This window comes from Gopherus flavomarginatus, chromosome 9, assembly GCF_025201925.1.
Source record: "Gopherus flavomarginatus isolate rGopFla2 chromosome 9, rGopFla2.mat.asm, whole genome shotgun sequence".
NCBI classification, from domain to species: Eukaryota; Metazoa; Chordata; order Testudines; family Testudinidae; genus Gopherus; species Gopherus flavomarginatus.
The window spans coordinates 6,489,376-6,511,796 of NC_066625.1; the positions used below are offsets into that span (position 1 = coordinate 6,489,376).

Genomic DNA, 22,421 nt, shown 5'->3' on the forward strand with positions numbered 1-22,421 from the left:
AAATCAGCATCTACCAGTCCATGGCATCTCCTTCTGATGAAACAAATGATGGTATAAGACACCGACTCTCTCTCATCTGCTTTTTTCCCATTAGGACATACAACATTACTTTCCCGCAGCCGTATTACCAGCCGGAAGAAGGGGAGGAGAATCCATTCATCTGCTCGTCCCATCGGGATAACGGCATGCAGAAATGCTCCAATATCCCGAACAGGAAGGAGTACAGGGTGGAGTGCACCTTGAGCATGGACTCCTACAACCAAAACTTGTATAACCCAGATTTCAGCAACAGGAACGCCTGCATAAACTGGAACCAATATTACAACGTATGCAAGGCAGGGGATGTAAACCCGCACAATGGAGCTATTAATTTTGATAACATTGGCTATGCCTGGATAGCTATTTTTCAGGTAGGATTTTTGCAACTGTTTGCTTTATCTTGTTATTTCCCATGTTGCTTGAAGGGGTTTTGACAGATGTTAGTTGAAAAAGGAATATGCCTGCAATAGAATGAAACTGGTAAATAGATGGGACGTGTCAGGTAAATTAACCAAAGAATAAACTCTGTGCTGTTTGGAGAGAGGCAAACTATGATATTTATCAATACATTTTAGAAAAGGGAGTGAAGATTTCTGATAGTAGAAGGGTTTTTCATCTAGCAGACAGAGGCATAACAAGGTTGAGTGGCTGCAAACTGAAACTCAATAAATTCAGTCTAGAAATAAGGTACATTTTTAATAGTTAAGGCCATTAACCATTGGGACAATTTACCAAAGGGATGTGGTGGATTCTCCATCATTTGAAGCCTTTAATTCAAGATTGAACATCTTTCTAAAAAAAAATATGCTCTAGCTCAACCACAAGATATGGGCTTGATGCAAGTATTACTGGGTTAAACTGTCTGGCCGGTGTTATACAGATGGTCAGATGGGATGATCCTAATGGTCTTCTCTAGCCTTAAAATCTATGAAAATCTGTATATTTAGATGTTCTTCTTGTGCAGTCATTTACACCAGTGCAAAGTGCAATCAGGTCAGAATGGGAGTGTGTTCTATTCACCATAGATGTTTAAATGGCTTCTTAAGCTGTAATGTATCAGATAATCAAGTCCTTGGTGCACTGGTCCCTGAGGTCAAAAGCAATAGATTGTAAAGTTTCTGGTCCGGAGGCCGTTGTGGCTTAGGGATAGCCTACACACCAACTTTAACTTTTAATTCCCACCTTATGTTATTTCAGTTCGCATCCATGCGTGGGCATTGTTTTTTCCCAAATGAGTGTTCTGTTTTGATTTAGGAATATCAAATTATAATATACATTTATTCTAAAACAAGAATAGGTTAGTTCTTTGGTGCGAGTTTCTGTTAAGACCAACCCAGAGTAATACAAACCTGGGGAATAAGGTTAGAAGAGTCTGGCTGAAGCTGTTCCCTATACAAGAGGTACGGAAGGAACATGGTTTTTCTACACACAAGTTGCACTGCTGTAACTAAAGTGGTGCAACTTTGTGTGTGGACAGAGTACCTCAGTGTAAACTTGGCTTACATGTGCAAGCTGAACTGAGGCAAGTCCAGTTTAAACCAAAGTATGCAAATCCATCTGTGATGTGTACCTTCTGGCTGGCCTGGCCAGGATTGTGCCAGGGACATCCAGAACTAAAAACATGAGCTTGCTACAATTTGAGGGGCCGTAGCAACTCTTCTTCTCTGTGCATCAGCACACAAGCAGACTTTGAACACACACTGGTGAGTGCATTACACATGCACTAAGTTACATTAGTTTAACTGAACTGAACCTTTAGTTAAACTGGTGCAGCTTTGTGTGTAGATTAGCCCAAAGGAGGAGTCACTTCCGATCCCAACAGCAGTGACTTCTAAGTAGATTACCATGCAGGAATCATCTGATCAACTTACCGTAGAGGCCTTGTCTTCCCTAGGAAAAATGGTGTGTGCTTATCTTGTGTTAGCTAACGTGGTAACTAACACAAGGTAAAATCCTAGTTTGTAGTTTTCACATGTTAGCAGGTTAAGATGAACCCCAAACAATTTTCTACACTATGAGTCATAGTGATGCCTCCTCCACCCGCCACAGTCTGGCACCTGAGGCGGCCGCCTCAGTTCACTTCATAGTAAGGCCAGCCCTGCACTGCCATACAGGGCCGGCGCTTCCATTGAGGCAAACTAGGCAATCGCCTAGGGCGCCAGGATTTTCGGGGGGCGGCATTTTGCCGGGGTGGGGGCAGCAGGCGGCTCCAGTGGACCTGCCGCAGTCGTGCCTGCGGAGGGTCCGTTGGTCCGCGGCTCCGGTGGACCTCCCCCAGGCACGGCTGTGGCAGCTCCACCGGAGCCGCAGACCAACGGACCCTCCGCAGAAGTGGCTGCGGCAGCTCCACCGGTGCCGCAGGAGCGGCAGGCGGGGCGGCGAAATGGCCGTGCGCCTAGGGCGCGAAAAACTCTAGCGCCGGTCCTGCTGCCATATTTTGCTCCCCTTCACTGTGAGTAGCATGTTGGCATATATATTACACGGCTGTGCAATGTGTGGTAAATAACACATATGTGTTGCCAAAGGGGGGAGATTGTTGCAGTGAGACCTGCAATGAAGATGGGTGTGACATACCGCTGTTTTTAGCCGCTGATTTGTAGTTTGGTGAATTACGTAAGAGAAGGTTAAATTGGAGAGTAGTAAGAAGAGCGGGTGAAGCAAAGACGCAGAAGGAAGAGTAGGGAAAAGGTAAGGCTGGCGGGGTGAAGGACTGACCCAAATACTCATGGATAGGTGAACTTTGTTGCAAAGTTTGTGCTTTCCTTTCTCACATGACCTGGTCTTCCCACTTTCTGATATGCAGGAATGTCCTGATCGTATGGTCTTAATTCCCATCAACAGTGCTCTTCAGCTTCTGCCACTGCTTATTTCTTCCTTTTAATTATGTTAGTTGCTAATAATTACCTGTTGGCATTTGTAATTGGTGTGATTTTCTTTTCTAAATGTCCCTCTATTCTTCTATTCCCTTAGCATTCTAAGAAGCCCCGCTCCAAGGAAGATAGGCCGATGCACATATTTTCTTTGCTTTCAAATGCTGTCCCAGTGGCACATCTTGAGTTATGTTGCTGCTGCTATCTATTGCTCTAAAATGCATCCAGAAGGGTTTAGATGAGTCCCAGGCATCCACTATTTTAAAAATGCATTGGTACCCACCTGGAATTAATGTGTCAAAATAGTAGCAGCCTCTGTAACTTTTAATATTCCTGATTGGTGCCGCCGGTTTATCTCCTGGTGCTGGGAATCACCCTCCAACCTCAAAGCATAGATGTGCCCCAAATCTCTTGGCTACATCTACTGCACACCACTGGCGGCGGCGTGTAGGTAAATGAAAAGCCAGCTGCATCCACGCTGCAGCGTGTAGCTTCATGTGCCAGTGAAAGGCTCTGACGGGGGAGGCAGAGGAAAAGCGGGGAGGCTGCAGAAACCTTTTCCCGCTGCTTCCTTCCTGCTGGAGCCTTTCCTTGTGTCAGGGAAAGCCTCTAGCAGCAGGGAGGCAGCAAGACACTACACTGCTAAAAATGCAGTGTAAATGTGGGAGACAGTGCTTGGGGATGTACAGTGCCATGTAGGGTATATACCGACAGGATTCATTTATTGACCTAGCCAGAGCCTCACTGTCTACACTGTTATATATACCCATGCTAGGAGGGCGTGCCGTGTATGTAGTCTGCATGCAGCCATCAGGAGCGTGCCGTGTAGACGTATCATGGAAAGTCAGTGGGATGTAGGCTCCCAAGACCTAGTTACCAAAAGATGTTCAGGCACCTCACTGCAGTGGTGGTTGGCTGCTGAATCCCTTGGAGGGTCTAGGTCCCAGTGCCTAAACCCATTTTTGAAAATGAGCCTCAAGCTCCTAAATCAATCAGGTCAGATTTTGCAACATGGAGAACAAGGAGCAATGGTCTCAAGCTGCAGTGGGGGAGGTTTAGGTTGGATATTAGGAAAAACTTTTTCTCCAGGAGGGTGGTGAAGCACTGGAATGGGTTGCCGAGGGAGGTGGTGGAATCTCCATCCTTAGAGGTTTTTAAGGTCAGGTTTGACAAAGCCCTGGCTGGGATGATTTAGTTGGGGATTGGTCCTGCTTTGAGCAGGGGATGGGTCTAGATGACCTCCTGAGGTCCCTTCCAACCCTGATATTCTATGATTCTTTGAAGCCTAAACGCCGTTACAAATCTGGGCCCAAGGAACCCCAGCAAGAAGACTCAAGACCATCCTGATAATAAATTCACAAAAGATTTAATAAGGACTATGGCTGCATCCATGTGTATGCGAGGATAATAATTCCTCATGTAATCCTACAAATTATTCATGTTTTGATTCCCTTCATTTGTTGTGTAATAGGCTGATTCATGTATGTATTTGTTACGAAGGCACGTTCAATGGCGAATTATGTGATCTAATTATCTTACTACAGAATAAATGAAAGGAGATGGAACCTAAATTAACTGTGAGGTTTGGCATGATATTAAGATCCCTTTATTGCACATGAATTTCAGTAGCAACAATAAGAGTTGTAATTATGGGTATTGTCGTACTACAAATGATGAATTACCCACCTAAGAAAAGTCTAATGTAATCTGAATTACAGATCCTGTTTCGCAGGACATCAAAACACTGCCACCATCTACACCAGAAATTACCGTACTGCAGGGCCTAAGTGAAATAAAAGTCTGCTGTGTCAAGGGAGCCGGAGTGTTGCTATGAGATACTGTGCAGGGAGAGGAGAGGTGATTCAGGCTGCTTTGTTTGTATCATTTCATTTTCCATCTCGAGCTACGAAGGGCAGGGCCCACAATGGATCCTTCTGAAGAAAGTATACTCTGGGCAAAATTATACAGGCAGTTTTTGGGGTGACCGTGACATCAGTTCTAGGTAGGAATTGATGAAGGAATGTAGGGGACAATCTGTTTCAATATGTCCTTGAATCTCTGGTGAAACTGGAATGGCACAGGAGGGGAGTGTTGTGTCTAAGCAGTTAAGGAAGGGCACTGGGAGGCCACTCTCTCACTGTTGTTTTTGACTTTCTCTATGCCCTCTTATGTGATATGTTCCACACCAGAGGTGGCTGTATTTCAGTCCTGGGAGAAGTTTATATACCATTTAAGGGCTTTTACGGTTGGAAAGCCCTATGGAAATTAGTCAGGCTGCGAGACTGGGGTGCAGACCTTAAACTTCGGGAGGGTTTTGGTTTCAGGCCCATCTCAAACACAAGGGCATATCGCTTTTCATGCACCATTTCTCCAAGAAGAAGAGTTAATCAAGTCGGATAAGCAGCGTGTATCTAGTCCTTTGTCAGAAGGCTCCAGTGAGAGAATTCTCTGTGGAGGCTGTTATATACACTGCTGCTGTCACTGAAAAAACCCGGTAGTGTGCAAGAGAGGCTTGGCAAGCAAGCAGCATGACAAGAATGCCCAGGAAAGGAAATGCAGAATCACCTTCTCAGAGAAAAATGCCTGAAATACTTAGTCATATTAAAGGAGCTGTCAGCGACCACGAGAGTTCTGTGTGTTATCTTGATCACATGCCTAGGCAATGGAGAACTTCTGGCTGCCGTTTAGTTTAAAAAATGTTGTAGCAAAATGTTTAGGGTGTTTTTTGGGGGGGACGGGTTAAACAAATGATTTCATGAAACCAACTTTTTGACCAAAAACTTTCAGCCAGCTCTAATGTAGTGTTCCCGCTTGATTTGAGTGGCCCCTGCTGCCCACATCAAAGGGAAACCAACATGGGTTATACACTCGCTAGCTTAAAAAGTTCCTTGAGAAACTTTTCTCTTACTTGGGAATCCTTCCATTTATGCTGGAGTGGAAGCAACATAGACTCATAGAAATGGAAGGCTGGAAGGGACCCCAGGAAGTCATCTCGTTCATCACCCCTCTCCCCCCATGCTGAGGCAGGATTAAGTATACCTAGGCTTTCTCTGACAGATGTTTGTCTAACTTCTTAAAAATTTCCATCATCATCCCATCCCGTTCAAAGCAAAACCTGCAGCAAGTCTGATATATGCTTCTAGAGCCATTCTCAAGAAGATCCAAACGTCCCTCATGTTAATCCGTGTTAATGATTTTCAGCCTAGATGAGCTCCAGTTGAGGACATGGTGTGCAGAGTTTTTAACACTGTCCTCCTTGGAAGTAATAAAGGCTGCACTAGAATCTACCAGTAATCAGAGTAATTTTGCAGGCATCCCACTTGTCATGCATTGTGAGAGAGGAGTTAATTCAGAGTTGGGGGAGAATTCTAGCCCATACGGAATGCACAGTTACTTTTGTGTGTAGCTGTAGTCAAAGTGAGGATCTTCTGTGAGTTCCATATTGGCTTGGATTCCATTTTTCTTGCTAAGGGAATTGCTGTGTGCAGGCTTTGCCTTTCAGCTTTGATCTCTTTTCAGACTGGTTTATGGTTCTCAGTTAAATACATTCCCTGTGCATAAAGTACTTTACAAAAGCAATGAAGACCAAGGATAATTATCATGGTAAATCAAACCTCATTAATATGTACTAAGATATGATTTGTTGTTATAGCCAGCATTCATCTAAAATTGGTGATCCTTGGGATATAAGGATTTTGCATTATTTAGTGCAGAATGGATAGGCAGTCAGATAACATCCTCCTCATTACAGAAGTTGCTGTTGGGATTAGATAATTTCATTCAAAGGCATCATGTTCTGCTCCTTGCCACCAAAGCTGATAGGTCCTCAGATTCGCTGGCCATGGCTGCTATCGGGTTCAACAGCAAAGGGAGAGTAAGGGGCATTCGTTTTAAAGGGACAGAGTCTGCTGTTTTGAAATAAAAATGTATAGGTGAAAATCCTGCCCTCAGTGGCAGAAACCACCTGGAAAGGAGGGAGTGGTGTTTGGTTGTCTTCACTGCAAAAAAGTGGGGGAAAGTGTGTCCTTAACGTATGTGTCCTTAATTCAAACCATGGTACATTCACCTGATAACCACTTGTTTATCAGAGAAAGCCAGCAGTGTATGAACCATATTTGCTGGAGCCATGGCTGTATATATCAAACACCAAGGTCATCGACAGGCATCAAACACAGGGTTTTCAACAGTAGAAGCACAAGCCCCTATAGTTTCAACTTAAGGGGTGACTCTGTTAGCTGGGACTACATAGCAGACTTGGATCCTCACTGGGAGCAAGAGCGAGAGGAAAGCTTGATCAAATGTACCCATTGAAGTCAATGGGAGCCTTTCCATAGACTGCAATGGGCTTTGAATCAGGCCCTAAGGCAGCATGTTAATTTCTTTCTTTCTTTTTCTCCAGAGTAGTTCCCCAGTTTTGCTTTTAAACTGAGTTCACATTGAAATTAGAAACTTCTTTTCCATGGGGAGTCACTCACTGGAGTAGAATCAAGAGAGAGAAGGTACAGGGAGGTGGTCATAAGCTTTCAGAAACTTTTGAATATTTAGGTGCAAATTCTGCCCTCTGAGGTAAGCTTGCATTCTCATTGAGCTCAGTAGGACTGCATGGTTATTGGCCACAGAATCAGGTGGATGATCAGGAAAACAGCTGGGTAAATAAGAGATTTTTTCTTAAATGGTCATTCTGAAAAATCATTTGTTTCAGATCAAAGCAGAAAATGAAGTTTTTTAGAAATGTTGTGTTTAAAAAAGTAAACGTTTTAGGTCAAACAAAACATTCTGTTTCAATTTTGAGCATTTTTTAACATTTATTATTTTTTAAAATAAAACAAAAGGAAATTTTGAAATGAAAAAGCCAATCTGAATCGAAAAATAGAAACTTCTTTTTTGAAAAAGTCAAAATGAAACACTTCAATTTTTTTATAAAGTTTGGGGTTTTCTTCCCCTAAATGAATGAATTTGCTAAATATTTTGGTGTCACCACATTTGCATTTTTCACTGGAAAAAAGTTTTAACTGAAAAATATCAGCTCTAAGAGGGAGCCTTTCTTTGAACAGGGCTGTGGGAAAAAATGGCTGATGTTTGAAATTTGCTAGAAAAGAGGTCTATGTTTAGCAAGAGGAGGGAAAAAGTTACAGATGTCCCAAACAATCATTTCTGAGCATCTCTGTGTATCTAATATGATTTTAATATTCCCTTCGTGATAACATTGCACCATATTACTGTCCTTCCTGAGAGTCCTAGTGATAAGAATTCCTGGGGCCCTGTGCTAGAACGGAGGCTGCTAACAGGCCACTCCTTGGACAGTTTGTTTGTTTGTTTGTTTGTTTGTTTTGGGTTGGGTTTTTTTTTGCCACAAGGGGACTGAGTCTCATGGATCTGAGAGTCAAGCTGGGTTTTTTCTGTTTTGTGCGTTTTTCTGTATTATCGCCAATCCTAGACCCAACTAAATGTGTTAGAGATCTGGCAAGAGTATTATTGAGCTGTCCAATGACATAATACATGTCTATTTGGGGTAGGATTCCATTGGCAGTGGGAGGGAGAAAGAGAACCCAGCTTAACTTTCAGATCCCAGTGTGACTTTGCAATTCTGGATATTGGTGGGGAAAGAATGACGGCATCCTTTTATTTGTAAATGGAGCAAATTTGGTTGGGAGCCATTGAAAGAGAATGAACATGCTCCACAATGCGGATATTTTTGCAATCACTTTTCAGAGTAAATTAACCCTTTGCAAGACTCCTAAGTTCTAACAAGAAGGTTAAGTATGCTTTGCAAAGTAAGACGAGCCTCAAAGTGCAGGAAGAAATACCTATTCAAAGGATTACTCAAAGTAATAAAAGCTGTTTTTCTGCCCATAGAGATTACTTAACAGCGTGTGTCATGAGGAAATAATTAAAATTATGAATTGAACTTGAAAAATATAGTTCATGATTTGATTAGCTGCCAAGCACTCTGCATCGGAAAAGTAATACTCCATTATTCACTGGTCAGAGCTTGTTAGTCAAATCAATATGCCCATGAAAGGGCAAAATACATAGAAAAAAGGCCTTCAAAAATGCATGCTAAAGGCCGTGTAAATTTACTGAGAGCATTGTGGTAATTAATTAGCTCCCACAGTTTATGATATCTTCAGAACTCGTCTTGACAAGGTTCATAAAATCCTCCTAGTAGGGCCAGCAAAATTGAGAGATAAGCGATGTGAAAAACAGAGCAGATCACAGACTCTCTGTCCAATCAAAATAATGGATTTTGATCCAGATAGTCTCCATCTTGCACAAAAAGAACCCAGCTTGAGCAGAAAGGCTGAGTGGAAATGTGTATATTTGAATATATATATAAATGTTGACTGATACATCAATTAAGATGATCCTGGCATGCAAGGATCTGAAAATGTTTTGCAAACGTTTAGGATTCAATCCTGTGTTAGACCCTGATTCAGAGAGGCAAGCGTATGCTTAAGTGCTTTGCTGAATCAGGTCCTAAACTTTTGAAATGAACAAGCAAGGGACTTGACTAAGGTGTCAGAGCAGGAAATAGAACCCAGGAGTGCAGGCTTCTCGTTCCTTGATCTAACTATTAGGCAACATTTTCCTCCCAAACATCATAAGAATGGCTCTACAAGTCAAGCTAGCTCAAGTTAATACAAAAGCAGAGTTTTCTGGTGTTTAAGGTCTAGTGTCAGGGATGAGGCCAGAATTTAGTAGGCTAGGCATTTAGTACTTAGCTTGTCGGCTTCCCTTCACAAGGTAGTTTTTGCCAACTTCTCCATTGATTAGCCTGACTTCAAGGTTCATTTCTATCTGCAGCCGTCTGTCTGGCACTCACCCGTAGTGCTTTATAATATACAGAGAAGACTTAAGTGTTTCAAAAGTAACATTGACTTTCCTGGTTAAAGGAGTTTATGGGGTTTGAGTTTTTTTTCCCTCTTTCAAAAAGTGACACTAAAGAGAAGAAAAACCTGACCTCGAGCTGGGCTGTGGCCAAGTCTCTGCATACACTTTGGCAGAGCTCGGAGACAATGCTTTGATGGTGAAAACTTGTAGACGTACAGTAAGAAATAATTCCGGAAAGAGAGTTAAAGTGATCTGGCGACTGACAGAGAAAAACTAGGTAAACTGTCTCCCATTGAACAGCGAGGATGCCTGAGTTAATAGGTACTGGCTTTAATCTACATCTCACCCTTATGACTTTAGATCTAAAATCTTAGGCTGATTCTGAGTGACTTGAACAGAAGGCCTGATTCTGCTCCCACGTACATTGCTATAAATCAATGGCATTAGGACAGTGTAAATATAACAGGAGATTCAGTCCCAGGATAATTGCGATTTCGTCTTCACTACAAAGTTTTGCCAGCCTAGCTATGTCAGGAAGGGGTGTGAAACACTCATAACCCCTAGTAAAAACTCTAGTGTAGACACACAGAATCCTTTTGCCAGTATATCTTACGTTGTTCAAGGAGGTGATTTAACTGCACCACCAACTCATCCTTTTGTCGGTATAACCTGCCGCTCCACTAGAGGCTTTGCTGGTGTAGTTTATATCAGTATGCCTATGGCAGCAGAGCATTTGTAGTGTAGACAAGCTCTAAGGGAGGGATTGTGTACACATTGCGTCAGTCTGCACCAGAAGGGTACACATTTTAATCCGCACTAGCATATCATGCGCTAAGTGGCCCCTATGAACCCTGGTGGCACCCACGAAAAGTTACCCTACTGAACGGTAACATAGGTCTGTTTGAAACTGGGCTACATTAGTGCATACTGGGGAGATTTTAGCGCATGCCAACAGGATCCACATGGGCCAGTTATTGTGTGACACGCTAGTGTGGACTAAAATGAAAACCGCACTGGTGTGGACTAAAGTACCGTGTAGTCAGGCCAGGAGAGACTTTGTTGTTGTGATTCTCTTCTTTTGCCTATTGCGCACCAGTATAATGCCATTGAGTAATTCCTGATATAGGGCCTGATGCAAAGCTAAAGGAAGTCAAAGCGTGTATTTCCGTTAGCTCCAATGAGCTTTGGGACAAGTCCTTGCACTGATGTAGGCAGAGAATCAGGCCCTAGCATGTCAATTGCTGGGACAGGATGCAGGGTTTTAGCACCCACTTCTGTTGGGGTTTAGGTGGTTTAATCCACCCCTCACCGAGCTGAAAACGTACAGATGAGAGTTAAGGGAGTGGTGAAAGCAGACAGGGATAATCCAGGGTCTGTTCTACAGGACCTTCATCTGCCTTGCATGATGGTCCCATTTTTTGCCCAGGTCTTCATAAACTAAATCCCTTCCTGATGCAAAGAGGGCAGCTTTTCTTTCCCTTTCCATCTCCAGCATGTTATTGCAATTGGCAGCACCCTAGCTTGCCAATCATCTTAATTGAATCTTTCAGCTATTTCCCTCCAGCTGCCGTTTTTGGTTTGCTGCGTATCTCGCACAAATCTTTTTCATCAGAGCAGAATTAGGAAACGTGTTTCTTGCTGCCTTATCTCTGTTGATAAATAATTGCATGTTGCATTTATGGGAGGCTTTGAACTGGTACATTTTGGAGGGACTGTTTAATATGTCTGTCTGTGAACAATTCTGATTTGAACTGAATTTAATTATTGAGCATAGATTGACATGATTGCAAAGCACAGGGAAAGGTGCTTTGGGTCCTTGGAAGATATTTAAAAGGGGCTTGGAGGAACAAGTGGGGATACTGTCAACTGTGTTAATCACATTGGAGATTGGAAGTGCGAGGAGAGTAATTTCCATTGAATAGAGTAGGTGATATGACATTCAGGGTGCCTGAAGGGGGAGTCACAAGCAATACAGTGCTGAAAAAAAGTCTGATTTTTACGGGCAATATAGAGTATTCTTGACCTAATCACCAACTGTTTTTGGTCTGGGGACATAAATAAGGGATCAGATTCTGTTTTCCAATGGGCACCGTCAATCAAGAGTAATCCCATGAAAGTTAAGAGAGTTACTCTGGATTTACAGCAGTGTACTCTGGAATTTCACTATGGGCAGCTGAGTTTCTTCCTAAGAATCAACCTGGGTAGTTCATTTTATCTAACCCAGTGATGGACAAAAGCCTCGAGGCCTGGTTCCCCCTATAAAGGGGCATTAAAACAGGTGAAAATTCTATTTTGAGCCTTCACACTGCCAGTGTCACCTAAAGGGCCTTAATGTAAATGAGAGGCTCTAAAAGTATAGAGGCTTCTTTCAGCTCAGACAAGCATCCATGTGGTGGACTTTGCCCTACCTTTATGATTAGAAAAAGTAGCTGGACATCTTGTGAGGACCAAGCTTGCTGTTGAGATTTCCAGTGGTTCCTGGTTCCAGCCACCTTAGAAATCCCTCAGGAATAAACTTTCCAGGGGTATTTCTGCACTTGACATTGTGTGTGCATTGTAAGAATGAATCCACCAGGAGCCAGTCACATCTGCATCACTTTGTTTTGCAAAAGACTCAGCAAGGCGAGTCCTAATGACATGTTGAATATTCTGGGAGTCGGGTGAGTGTTTTCGGCCCACTGCAGCAGAAATCTGGTGTGTCGATTGACAGCAGTTGGAAATGATGTGTAATGCATGAGAAAAAAAACCCTCTATTAATGTAAAGGTTCAGTTCTCCCTCCACGCACACTCCCGAGTTCCTGAAGCTGTTTCTCAGGCACTGCACTTCATAGCGCCTCAAGAATTGGACCGCAGAGCAGCCCTCATTCAGATGCCTCTGCCATTTAATCATTTTACTACATTCGATTTGAGGTTTGCCAGCCAAACTCCCATTGAGTGAAGAGGTATATCCAATATGTTTTGGGTCCCTGGGCTCATTTTTCATCACCAAGTGTAAACGGATAGAACACCTGTTACCACAGCTGTTACAGCACGACTGCAAAAGACTCGCTGAAAGAAAGGAGAGAAATAAAATAAAATTTTGAGCACTACAGGGGAGCCCGCCTTCTTGGGTAACTGGCAGCAGTTTGATATACAGTAAAAACTGTGTTCTCTGGCACTATATCAACCAAAACGCTCTAGAAACCGGCATTTCTGGTATCTCCCTATACAAATCTTCAATAAGGTTGCCAGTTGTCCAGGAACACTTGGTCGAAAAGGGACCCTGGCAGTTCCAGTCAGCAGTGCTGACTGGGCCGTTCAAAGTCCAGTTGGTGCAGGGCCAGCAGGCTCCCTGCTTGGCTCCTTATGGTTCTCTGGAAGTGGCAACATGTCTACTGCTCCTAGGCAGAGAAACGGCCACGGAGGGTCCCTGCGTTGCCCTGCCCCGAGTGCTGGCTCCGCAGCTCCCACTGGCCAGGAGCCACGGCCAGTGGGAGCTGTGGAGATGGTACCTGCAGGCAGAGGCAGTGTGTAGAGCCACCTGACCACACCTCTGCCTAGGAGCTGAGGGACATGTCACCACTTGCGGTAGCTTCCCGAGGTGAGTGCCGACCAGATTCAGCACCCCGAAACCCCTCCCATGCCCTAACCCCTGCCCTGAGCCCCTCCCGCATTCAAACTCCCTGCCAGAGCCCACGCCCTGCACCCCCTCCCACGCCCCATCCCTAAGCACCCTCCCGCACCCAACCTCTCGCCCTCCATTGGTAAGTATAGCACTTAGTTAACCAGAATTTTTGACTAACCAGAACCCCCCATCCCTCCGATATGCCGGATAACAAAGCTTTTGCTGTACTACCATGCTGCCTGCCAACTTGATCTTCTTGGATTCCCTGTGAAACAGCAGAAGTAATTAGTGCTGGAGACAATCCTCTGCCTGGCATGGCACATGACTGCCAGGGACTCAGATGAAAGAAATTTTGTTCTGTGCAAATGTTTCGACCACATTCAACACAAGGCAGAAAACAGCAGATTCAGAGCCTGAGCCTGCTGTCATGTCAGATTTACACCACTGAATCAGATAGAGGTACTCTTGACTTCCAGTGACTGAAGCGAGAGGAGAATCAGGTACATGTAGTTTTCTGTCTCTTTAACCTATCTCCCCTTCAGCACGTGTGTAAAATAAGGGCGAGAGATGTGATGGGGCAAGATGATCGAAACTTTCTATTCCGCCAGGTTTGGGGTGATCCTGGGTACAGTGTTGCGAGAACACTGACGGTCATGCTGTTGCATAGAAAATCAAACAACAAGGACCCATGTTTATTTCAGCTCCATTAGAAAAACAAAGGAGGAAAGGAGCTACATACCAATGGGTATGTCTACATTGCAATGTAATCTTAGGGTTAGTGGAACTCGAGTCAGCAGACTCTGGGTTAGAGAACCCAGGGCTCGAGCATCTACACTGATTGTCAAACCTAGGTTAAGAATTTTCTAACCCAGGCCTGAACCTGGGGCTCCAGCATCCCCACTGAAGTACGCAGACCTGAATCCAACCAACAATATCCCAGATTTCCTTGCGCCCTCCCAAAATGTGGCCACTCTAGCCCTTTGTTCATGGTGCAGCATGGGAAAACTTGACTGTCCACCAAACTTAACTGTCCAGAAGACAAAGAAAGTTGGCCCATAGGATTGTGGGATCCTTTTGACAAGCTCCCAAAGCACAAGTCCAGTGGGGCTGCGTCTACACTGCAAAGCAATAGGGTTTGAACCCCGTATCCTAGCTTGTCTCAGGCTCAGAACCTTCATCCCTTTGGGGTGCTGAGACCCTGGGTCCAAGCCCTGGGTTAGCGCGATTTGTGTGTGGACAGAAGGAAGGTTAGGCTTGAGCTTGAGTTTGAACCCTGGGGTTACACTGCAGTGTAGACAGACCCTATATTCCTTGCACATGCAATTCTCCCACTTTAAGGCTACTTATGCAATACCAACTAAAGTGGGAGAAGTCAGATTGACTCTCTCTCAGTGGCTGTAACCAGAGCTTTGCATAAAGTCCTTTTATAATCTACCTGCCAATATGCCTATACACGTATTAGGCCTGATTCTGATCTCATTCACACCAGTGTCAATCCAGCATAACTGTATGACTATCGTGGATCTCAGTTACCCCATTTCAAATGTGGTGTAAATCTGGAGGAATGTCATCAAAGTCAATGGCGCGAGTCCAAGTATGTGCTGGTGTATAACCGAGGACAGAATTTGGCCCTGTGTCTAGTTTACTGCCAGTAAATTCATAATCAGGTGTATTGATTGTGCAAAGAAGGCAGGATCAGACCTAGCACAGGGTGTGAAATGTTGCAATGAATGTTAGGCTGCATTTTAATTAAATAAATAGCTTGGATGATGCAGCGGCTGTTACTTCGCTCTGAACACTGGCTGCTTAGTGTTAATTAAATCCCCAGCTCCTTTCCTAAGCAATAGGAGATTGAAAACGCAAGGATGTAATTGATTCCCAATTTAATTTAAGTAATTTTCTTTCGTTCAAACAGTTTGCCTCAGCACCAACAATAATGCAATTTTAACATTAAGCTTCGGAGTAGATATTACAAAGAACGGAGTTAAAAAAATAGAATCTCTTTAAAATCAGGAGCCTCTCACTTTAAGTGTAATGGAACCAACAGACGAAGGTAGATTTCATGTCCCTGTCTGTATCTTTGCAGCAGCTCCTGCTGTAAGTTCTGCTTTGCACTGGCTCTGAACCAGTGCTTCAGCTGTTTCGTTGTGTTGTTTTATCAGTTTGAATCATGCTCAATTCCTTTGAAACCTTAGGCCAGTCTCTTGGCCACATGTGTAGCACTTATTACTGTGATGCTAAGCCAGCTAGGAAAGAATTACTGCGAGAACATTGACAGACTTTGCAAAGTGATAAGTAACAGGCGTCGGCAGAAGTTTGACATTAACTTTGATCCTAATAGTAACTTGTTCTTTTTTCCTCTTCTTTCTCTCCCCGTAGGTTATAACCCTGGAAGGATGGGTTGACATCATGTATTATGTTATGGATGCACATTCTTTTTACAATTTTATATATTTTATATTGCTTATAATAGTAAGTATGACTCACTGGCCACGCGCACTCTCCCGCCCCTCGTTGTTAAAGTTGTATAAGGGCCCTTTCTTGGAGAAGAGCCAGGTGCTGTGCTGATGACCCTGTCAGCATGTCACTCGGGCCGCGAGGGCAAACCCTGGGTGTCATCATAAAGGTGGTTTTACTGCTGCGGGTGAGAGATTATGCCACAAAAAGCTCTGTCCTTCTTAGCAATATAAATATGATTTATGAAATATGCTGCAGCTTGTCAAACCATATAGGCCCCTCCCCTCCCTCTCTCTCGCTCTCCGAGTCTTGATCTTATAACCTTGACTTCTCCTAGCTGTTGTGCCTCATTGCCAGGACTGCTAACGAGAATAAGCAGCACACATCTCTTGCTTCCCACTCCCCAGCCTCCTTGACATTCCAGAAGGCAATTTGTTTATATTAGAAAGGAACTACTTGTGTAGAACCCCAGATGTCGGATTATCCTTTATTAGCAGAAATGTCTCCTGCAAGATGTCCTGAGACATCTACGCAGCAGCTATAGGTGTAATTTCCAGCACTTATAGAAATACATGCACTTGCTTTGCGGCTACTGTGCTCTAGGGTTTAGTGCATAGGGCTGGGAATCAGGAGACCTGGGCTTCTATTTAGGACTCCCTCAAACATTTCTGCGTGTTTATAGCCCTTCAGAAAAACCAGAAGGCGACTAATTGGGGCTGAGGGTGACGCTCTTAGTTCTTCCCAGAGGGCGCCCAGGCTGATGCTAAAGATTGGAGATGATCACTGCATGTCAGTAACCCAGTGATTTCTCCAGAGGAGGCATGGAGCAATGGCCCAAATTAAATCCATAGATTTACTGCAGAGCCCAGCACACAGGCAGTGGCACCTTGAGTCTATCTCTTGACATCAATCACTTGTAAGTCTCCGTGCATTGGTTCTCGTAACAGGAATGCTGGACGTTTCCCTCAGGTTGTTCTTTTGCAGTGTGCCAACCAGGGAAACGAGAAGGAAGGGCAGGGAGAGAAGGGGTGAAGCCAGAATGACACCGTATCCACCAGCATGGCCTTCAGCAAAGCAAAGACAGGGGGCATCAGATGTGTCCTGTCCTTTTGGAGAACCTCACAATCCCTTATGAGCTCCACTACCCTTGACTAGCCCTATCTCCCTCTTCTTAGAAGGATACTATGTGCCCGTCAGGCAATGTGACCTGAATAGAAGGCAATTAATCTTTCATTCTTGCCCATGAAATGTAAGGCCAATCCTGGTCCCAGTCACCGGACTGGAGAAAGGTCTTAGGACACTAGCTGGGATGCAGACTAACTCAGACAGTAAGATGCTTCACTCGGACACGTACATGGAAAGCCCAGACATCAATTGGTGCTTTTATTTACTGATTTCATTTTGGTTAATGGACTGATTTCAGTGCACCTGTGGCAGTGTCTCTGGGAGCCAGTGAAAACCACGCCCACCGTAGATGAATATGCATATATAGCTCCGAGTGGGGGTAAGCCTGTGAATGAACTCACTGGCTGGGGAGGGGCCAATACAGATCCTGACTCCACAGGTTATATCACCTCGCTTTCCTCAGGCCTTGCTTTATTTCCACAAACAAACCGCATCAACTCAAACTCTGGGTAACGACCACACAAGGACTTTCCAGCATCAGCCAGCTGGGAGGAGAGTGGGTGATGTCTATACTGCAGCTGTAGGTGTAATTCCCAGCACAGGGAGATGTATGTGCACTAGCTTTGCACACTAAAAATAGCAGTGTAGCCACCCTGCCACAAGCATCAGGGTGGGCTGGACACCTGAGTACGTACCGAGGGTTTTGGGTGGAATCGTATTGGGGCCACTGCCCTCGCTGCCCGCACCACCACAGCTACACTGTATTTTTAGTGTGCCGCCTCGATCAGAGCTAGCGCAGGTATGTCTACCCAAGCTTGAAATTACAGCTCCAGTGTAGACATACCCTTTGTCTCCTTAGCACCAGCTTCCCCTTTCCTTTTAAGACCGTGCCCGGATCAGCTATGTGATCAGCAGGCATTTATTAACTGCTGCTACACTGGAGCACCCTTACTCTTTGTGGATGAGGGGCTAAACCTGAAAGGACTCTCCAGATGGGGGGTTGAATCCTGGCTGGTGTCTCAGAAATCAGAGTACGTCATGCCGATGGATAAGTGAGTTAAAAGGAAGAGGGGACATATTGGCAGTTCCAGTACAAAAGAGAGTGTGAAACACAAACTACAGAACTTCCTCTCTGCACGTTGGCCAGTTGTTTGCTAGTTAAATGATGTATTTCTCAGCAGTACTTTGGTTAAATTTTGTTTTGTAGGTCCCACTATAACCTATGGGTCAGTCTTGGGTCTGAGGGGTGGGCATTTAAAAGTAAAGATCTCCCTTGTTGCCGCTGAAATAGCTTAAAAGAGCGTAAGTGCAAATCTAAAACCTTTAGTGTAATTAATACAGCACTTGGTTCTCCAGAAGCAGACCTGGGTATTGGGCATGATGGGCAAATCCTGATATTAAAATGAGCCCAGCAAATATTGTGACTTCACTGGGGGCAATTTGGTGTATTTGGTGGGTGCCTCTTGGTAAAATTGCTGATTCCTCTCTTCTTGGCTTCCCCAGGTTGGTTCTTTCTTCATGATTAACTTGTGCCTGGTTGTGATAGCAACACAGTTTTCCGAAACAAAGCAGCGGGAGAACCAGCTGATGAAGGAGCAGCGTGCCCGCTACCTCTCCAACGACAGCACAATCGCCAGCTTCTCGGAGCCAGGCAGCTGCTACGATGAGCTTCTCAAATATATCTGCCACATCTTCAGGAAGGTAAAGCGGCGGACGTTACGTCTGTACAACAACTGGCAGAGCAAGCGCCGGAAAAAGGTCAACCCCAACAGTGCCCCCAACGGGCAAAGCCGCAGAAGCAAAAAACGCATCACCTCCATCCATCACCTCATCCACCACCATCACCACCATCACCACCACTACCACATCAGCAATGGGAGCCCTCGGGGGCTACGTTCCAACCCTGAGATCTGTGACCTGGAGCTGAAGGTCATGCAATCTGGGAGCCAATTGATGCTTCCGTCTCCATCCCTCAACCTGCATAGTCCTCCTCCTCATCTGGATTCAGAGTCTGTCCATAGCATTTACCATGCCGACTGCCACGTCGAAGGACCCCAGGTGAAATGCAAGTCTTCCAATGCCCCTGCAAGTATTAAACTGACCGCTGGACTCACCACCAACCATGGAAATATGAATTATCCAACCATCTTGCCTTCTCCAGCTAGCAAAGCCAGTTCTGCCCCAGTAACCAAAGGAAAGAAAAGTGGCAGCAGCCCTGTGGCCATGGTTAATAGCCCAGTGAGTTTGAATGCAGCTCCTTTTGAGAAGCTCCGTCAACTGATGGGAGAACATGGTAAGGACAAAGGACTAGATGTCCTGCTTGGAATCAGTGGGCAAGGGGTGAATGGTCTGATGAGATTTGTAGGAAAGAGTCTTCAAGGGCTAACTGGAGCCCAATTTCATATCTTCATGGGAGCTCTGACCTTCCTTATAACTGAGGATGGGTGAACCTCACAGGGGTTAGAGTTCAGGTTCAGGGTAGCCAAGCGCTCAAGAGTTTGTATGCTTGTCTAAAGCTCATCAGAATTAGCCCAACATCTTGGTTCTGTGAAATGGAGCCTGAAGAGAGAGAACAGGCTTTGTATGGGGCCCTATTGAAACCCAGAGCAAAATAAAAATCCTGGGGAGAAAAAATGAAGCCAACGCTTAGCTGTGGGTGAAGGGTCAGACTGGTTCATAGTCGGTCAGAATCAGTTTGACCATTTTTCATGATGAGTCACAGTCCTCACTTAAGCTAGTGGGGAATCCTGGGTGGACTGCAGGGTTTGGATCAATGAGGTTGCATCAGGCTCTAGTGCAGCTGTAAACTTTCTCACCTGTCCCTCTCCCCTCTGATTTCCAGAAAGTTGTGCCCGCAAAATTGGGTTCAGGGCAGGATGTCCTTTGGGCTCCTATTTTATATTTGTTTGTTTGTTTTTTGACATATAAAATGCCCCCTTGCCCGCACTGAGCCCTGCAGCAACTAAATGATAAAATCAGGGATTGTTAATTATGGAGGCTGTATTGGGACAAGAGGGGGGCGGAATGGATGAAATCTCGGGAGCAGTGATGTGAGGACAAAACCAGTAAAGGTGCAGGGCACTAACTGGAGAGCAGATGAGCGCACACAGGAGATTTCCTGAACAGTGTAAGTGGAGAAGCCAGGAATAAGCCAAGTTCAGGGCTGTACACTTTGTTATACTCTACCTTCTGCTGGCTGGCTGGTTTGAAGTATGCAGTGTGAGTGCGCAGATAGCAAGCCCTAAGCAGGACTGACCGCCTCTTTCTCACTGCTACGAAACAAACAGCTTGTCGCTTTGCACCCAGAGAACGGCGTTTCCTGAAGTTTCCCTCTTTGCTCCCACCCAAAATGAAAATTCACTGCTTGGAATCTGGTCTCCAGTGCGGCAGTGATGAATGAGGATAGAATGGGCCTGAGGAAACCTCCTGTAAAGCATCTGGTCCTCCAAATCAGCAGCCTGGCAGGTTCTGCTCCGAGCAGAAACAGCCGGCCCTGGTGGCTTCATTTATTTCTGATCTCTGATCTTTTGTCCCTGACGTTACAAGCTGAATGTGAAGCCCTCAGCCTTGCTCCTTGTGAGCCTCTGATAAACTGGTTTATCAAAGTAAACCACTGTCTTTGGAGTAGTTTCTCTTGCTGTTCTGTACATATACCCCTGGGCAGCTGGCTTCCAAGGAAAGCTTGGATATCAGCTGTCTACGCTGCGTGAGTTTCGCCCTGTGTGCAGACTGTATTGCACCTCTTTTGGCACGTTTCTCGAGGCTTTGGTTAAAAGGGAAGAGTCCACTCTACATGCTGCACCATTCCATGTGCTCATTTGCAAAAGGGGACAGGAAAATGAATCTCCGTGAATGAAAAGAAAAATGGAAAGAGAAGAGACCCCAAACCCTGCTCTTGTTCCACAGGGGATCCCCTGGCAGCAGAACCTGTGGGGTTCTGCTGTGCAGTGGGGAGCGGTAGGGTTGCTATATGCTAGCAGTCAACAGAGGGAGGTAGGAGCAGCAGAGCCACATAAGTCTGGATCCTCTAGTCTTCCCCTGTTTTCCATTTTTCCCTGCACTGGGGAATGTGCTAGGGCTGCAAAGCTACTGCAGACTCAGAGCTCTTTTAAATCAGGGAAAGGACAGCATTAACGTTAAACATGCACATATCTTATGAACTCTTTCAACATACGTATCACTAATTGTACATTGTGTGTGGCCACATTCAGCAGTGCTGACTCTCACGGTTTTATTGTGAATTTTGTAATATTTGTTGCTTTTCTAAAAACCCCAGCTGCTGGAATCATGGGATAATGAGAGATTTTTAGTTTCCTTTTTTTTAAAAAAACTGTGTCTAGCCCTCATTGTGGCAAAGAAAAGATGGAAAACGTGAACTTTAAAGTCTAAAACTACAAAAAGTAAATAAAAAGACCCCACGTTATTATTTTTAAAATCTCGTGATTTCTGAGTCAGTCATGTGATTTTTAATGTTTGTGGTTGTCAATAGAGTTTATATTCGTCCATGCATGTACACACACAGCTACTTAAACTAGTGATGTACATGTTAAAAGAGTTCTAAGTATGTCTTGTGGGTCAGATTTAAGGTTGTTTGTGAAATATATTGGGTGACTTTTTCCATGTCAACATTGTTTTTAACTGAATGCACAAATGGGTAACGCTCATGAAATTATTTATATAAATTGATATAAAATTAAATTTAAATTATTCATATAAACTACCTTCACTGGACACTGGACCCTTCCTCCCTTTTAAAATGCTCAGTGGCAGGAAGGGTTCATTGTAACATTCTTCTGTTGCTTTTGCAAGGGTTTTATATTCATCATCGGCATGGCCTTAACTCTAAAAGTTAACGAAGGCTCTAATGTGAGCAGGGCCAGCTCCAGGTTTTCTGCCACCCCAATCGTGCTGCTGCATTCTTCGGCGGCACTTAGGCGGCGGGTTCGTCACTCCCTCTCTTCCTCTTCGGCGGCACTTTGGTGGCAGCACAAAGAAGAGAGAGACTGAGGGACCCGCTGCTGAATTCCTGCCGAAGACCCAGACGTGCTGCCCCTTTGTATTGGCCTCCCCAAGCACCTGCTTCCTTGGCTGGTGCCTGGAGCCGGCCCTGAATGTGAGAATATGTATTTACTTTGAGATAAAAGCCCACACTCCTGGAAGTTGAAAGCAAAGAAACTGTTCCATGGCTGTTGCTTGAAACTCACAGTTCAAGCTGGAGGTTGGTCCTGCTGATGTGCACAAAGAACCTGATTCTCTGTGCTTTTATGGGAGATAAGGCAGTGCCAGATTCACCTTTCACTTACACCCATGTGAATTCAGGGGCACGATAGTGACCTGGCTGGATTTTAATTTGGCTCAGCATTCTTCAAAGACCTTGCTATTAATAAGGCCATTAATAATAGTACCCTGTGTTTATAGAGGCCCTTTCAACTCTAAGGATACCGAAGCACTTTATAAACTCTATCAGAATCATATCATCTCTCGCTGAGGTGCAG

General features: G+C 44.7%; 1 protein-coding gene across 3 annotated transcripts in view; it reads left to right on the forward strand.

The window, feature by feature from the left end:
• CACNA1H (calcium voltage-gated channel subunit alpha1 H) overlaps positions 1-22,421 on the forward strand; it is a 199,371-nt gene that overhangs the window by 47,265 nt on the left and 129,685 nt on the right. For all 3 annotated transcript variants that reach the window (XM_050967253.1, XM_050967254.1, XM_050967252.1), the window contains exons 5-7: positions 95-410; positions 15,724-15,816; positions 18,430-19,219. In XM_050967253.1, coding sequence (XP_050823210.1) covers positions 95-410; positions 15,724-15,816; positions 18,430-19,219 — 1,199 coding nt within the window. The remainder of the gene's footprint in view (positions 1-94; positions 411-15,723; positions 15,817-18,429; positions 19,220-22,421) is intronic.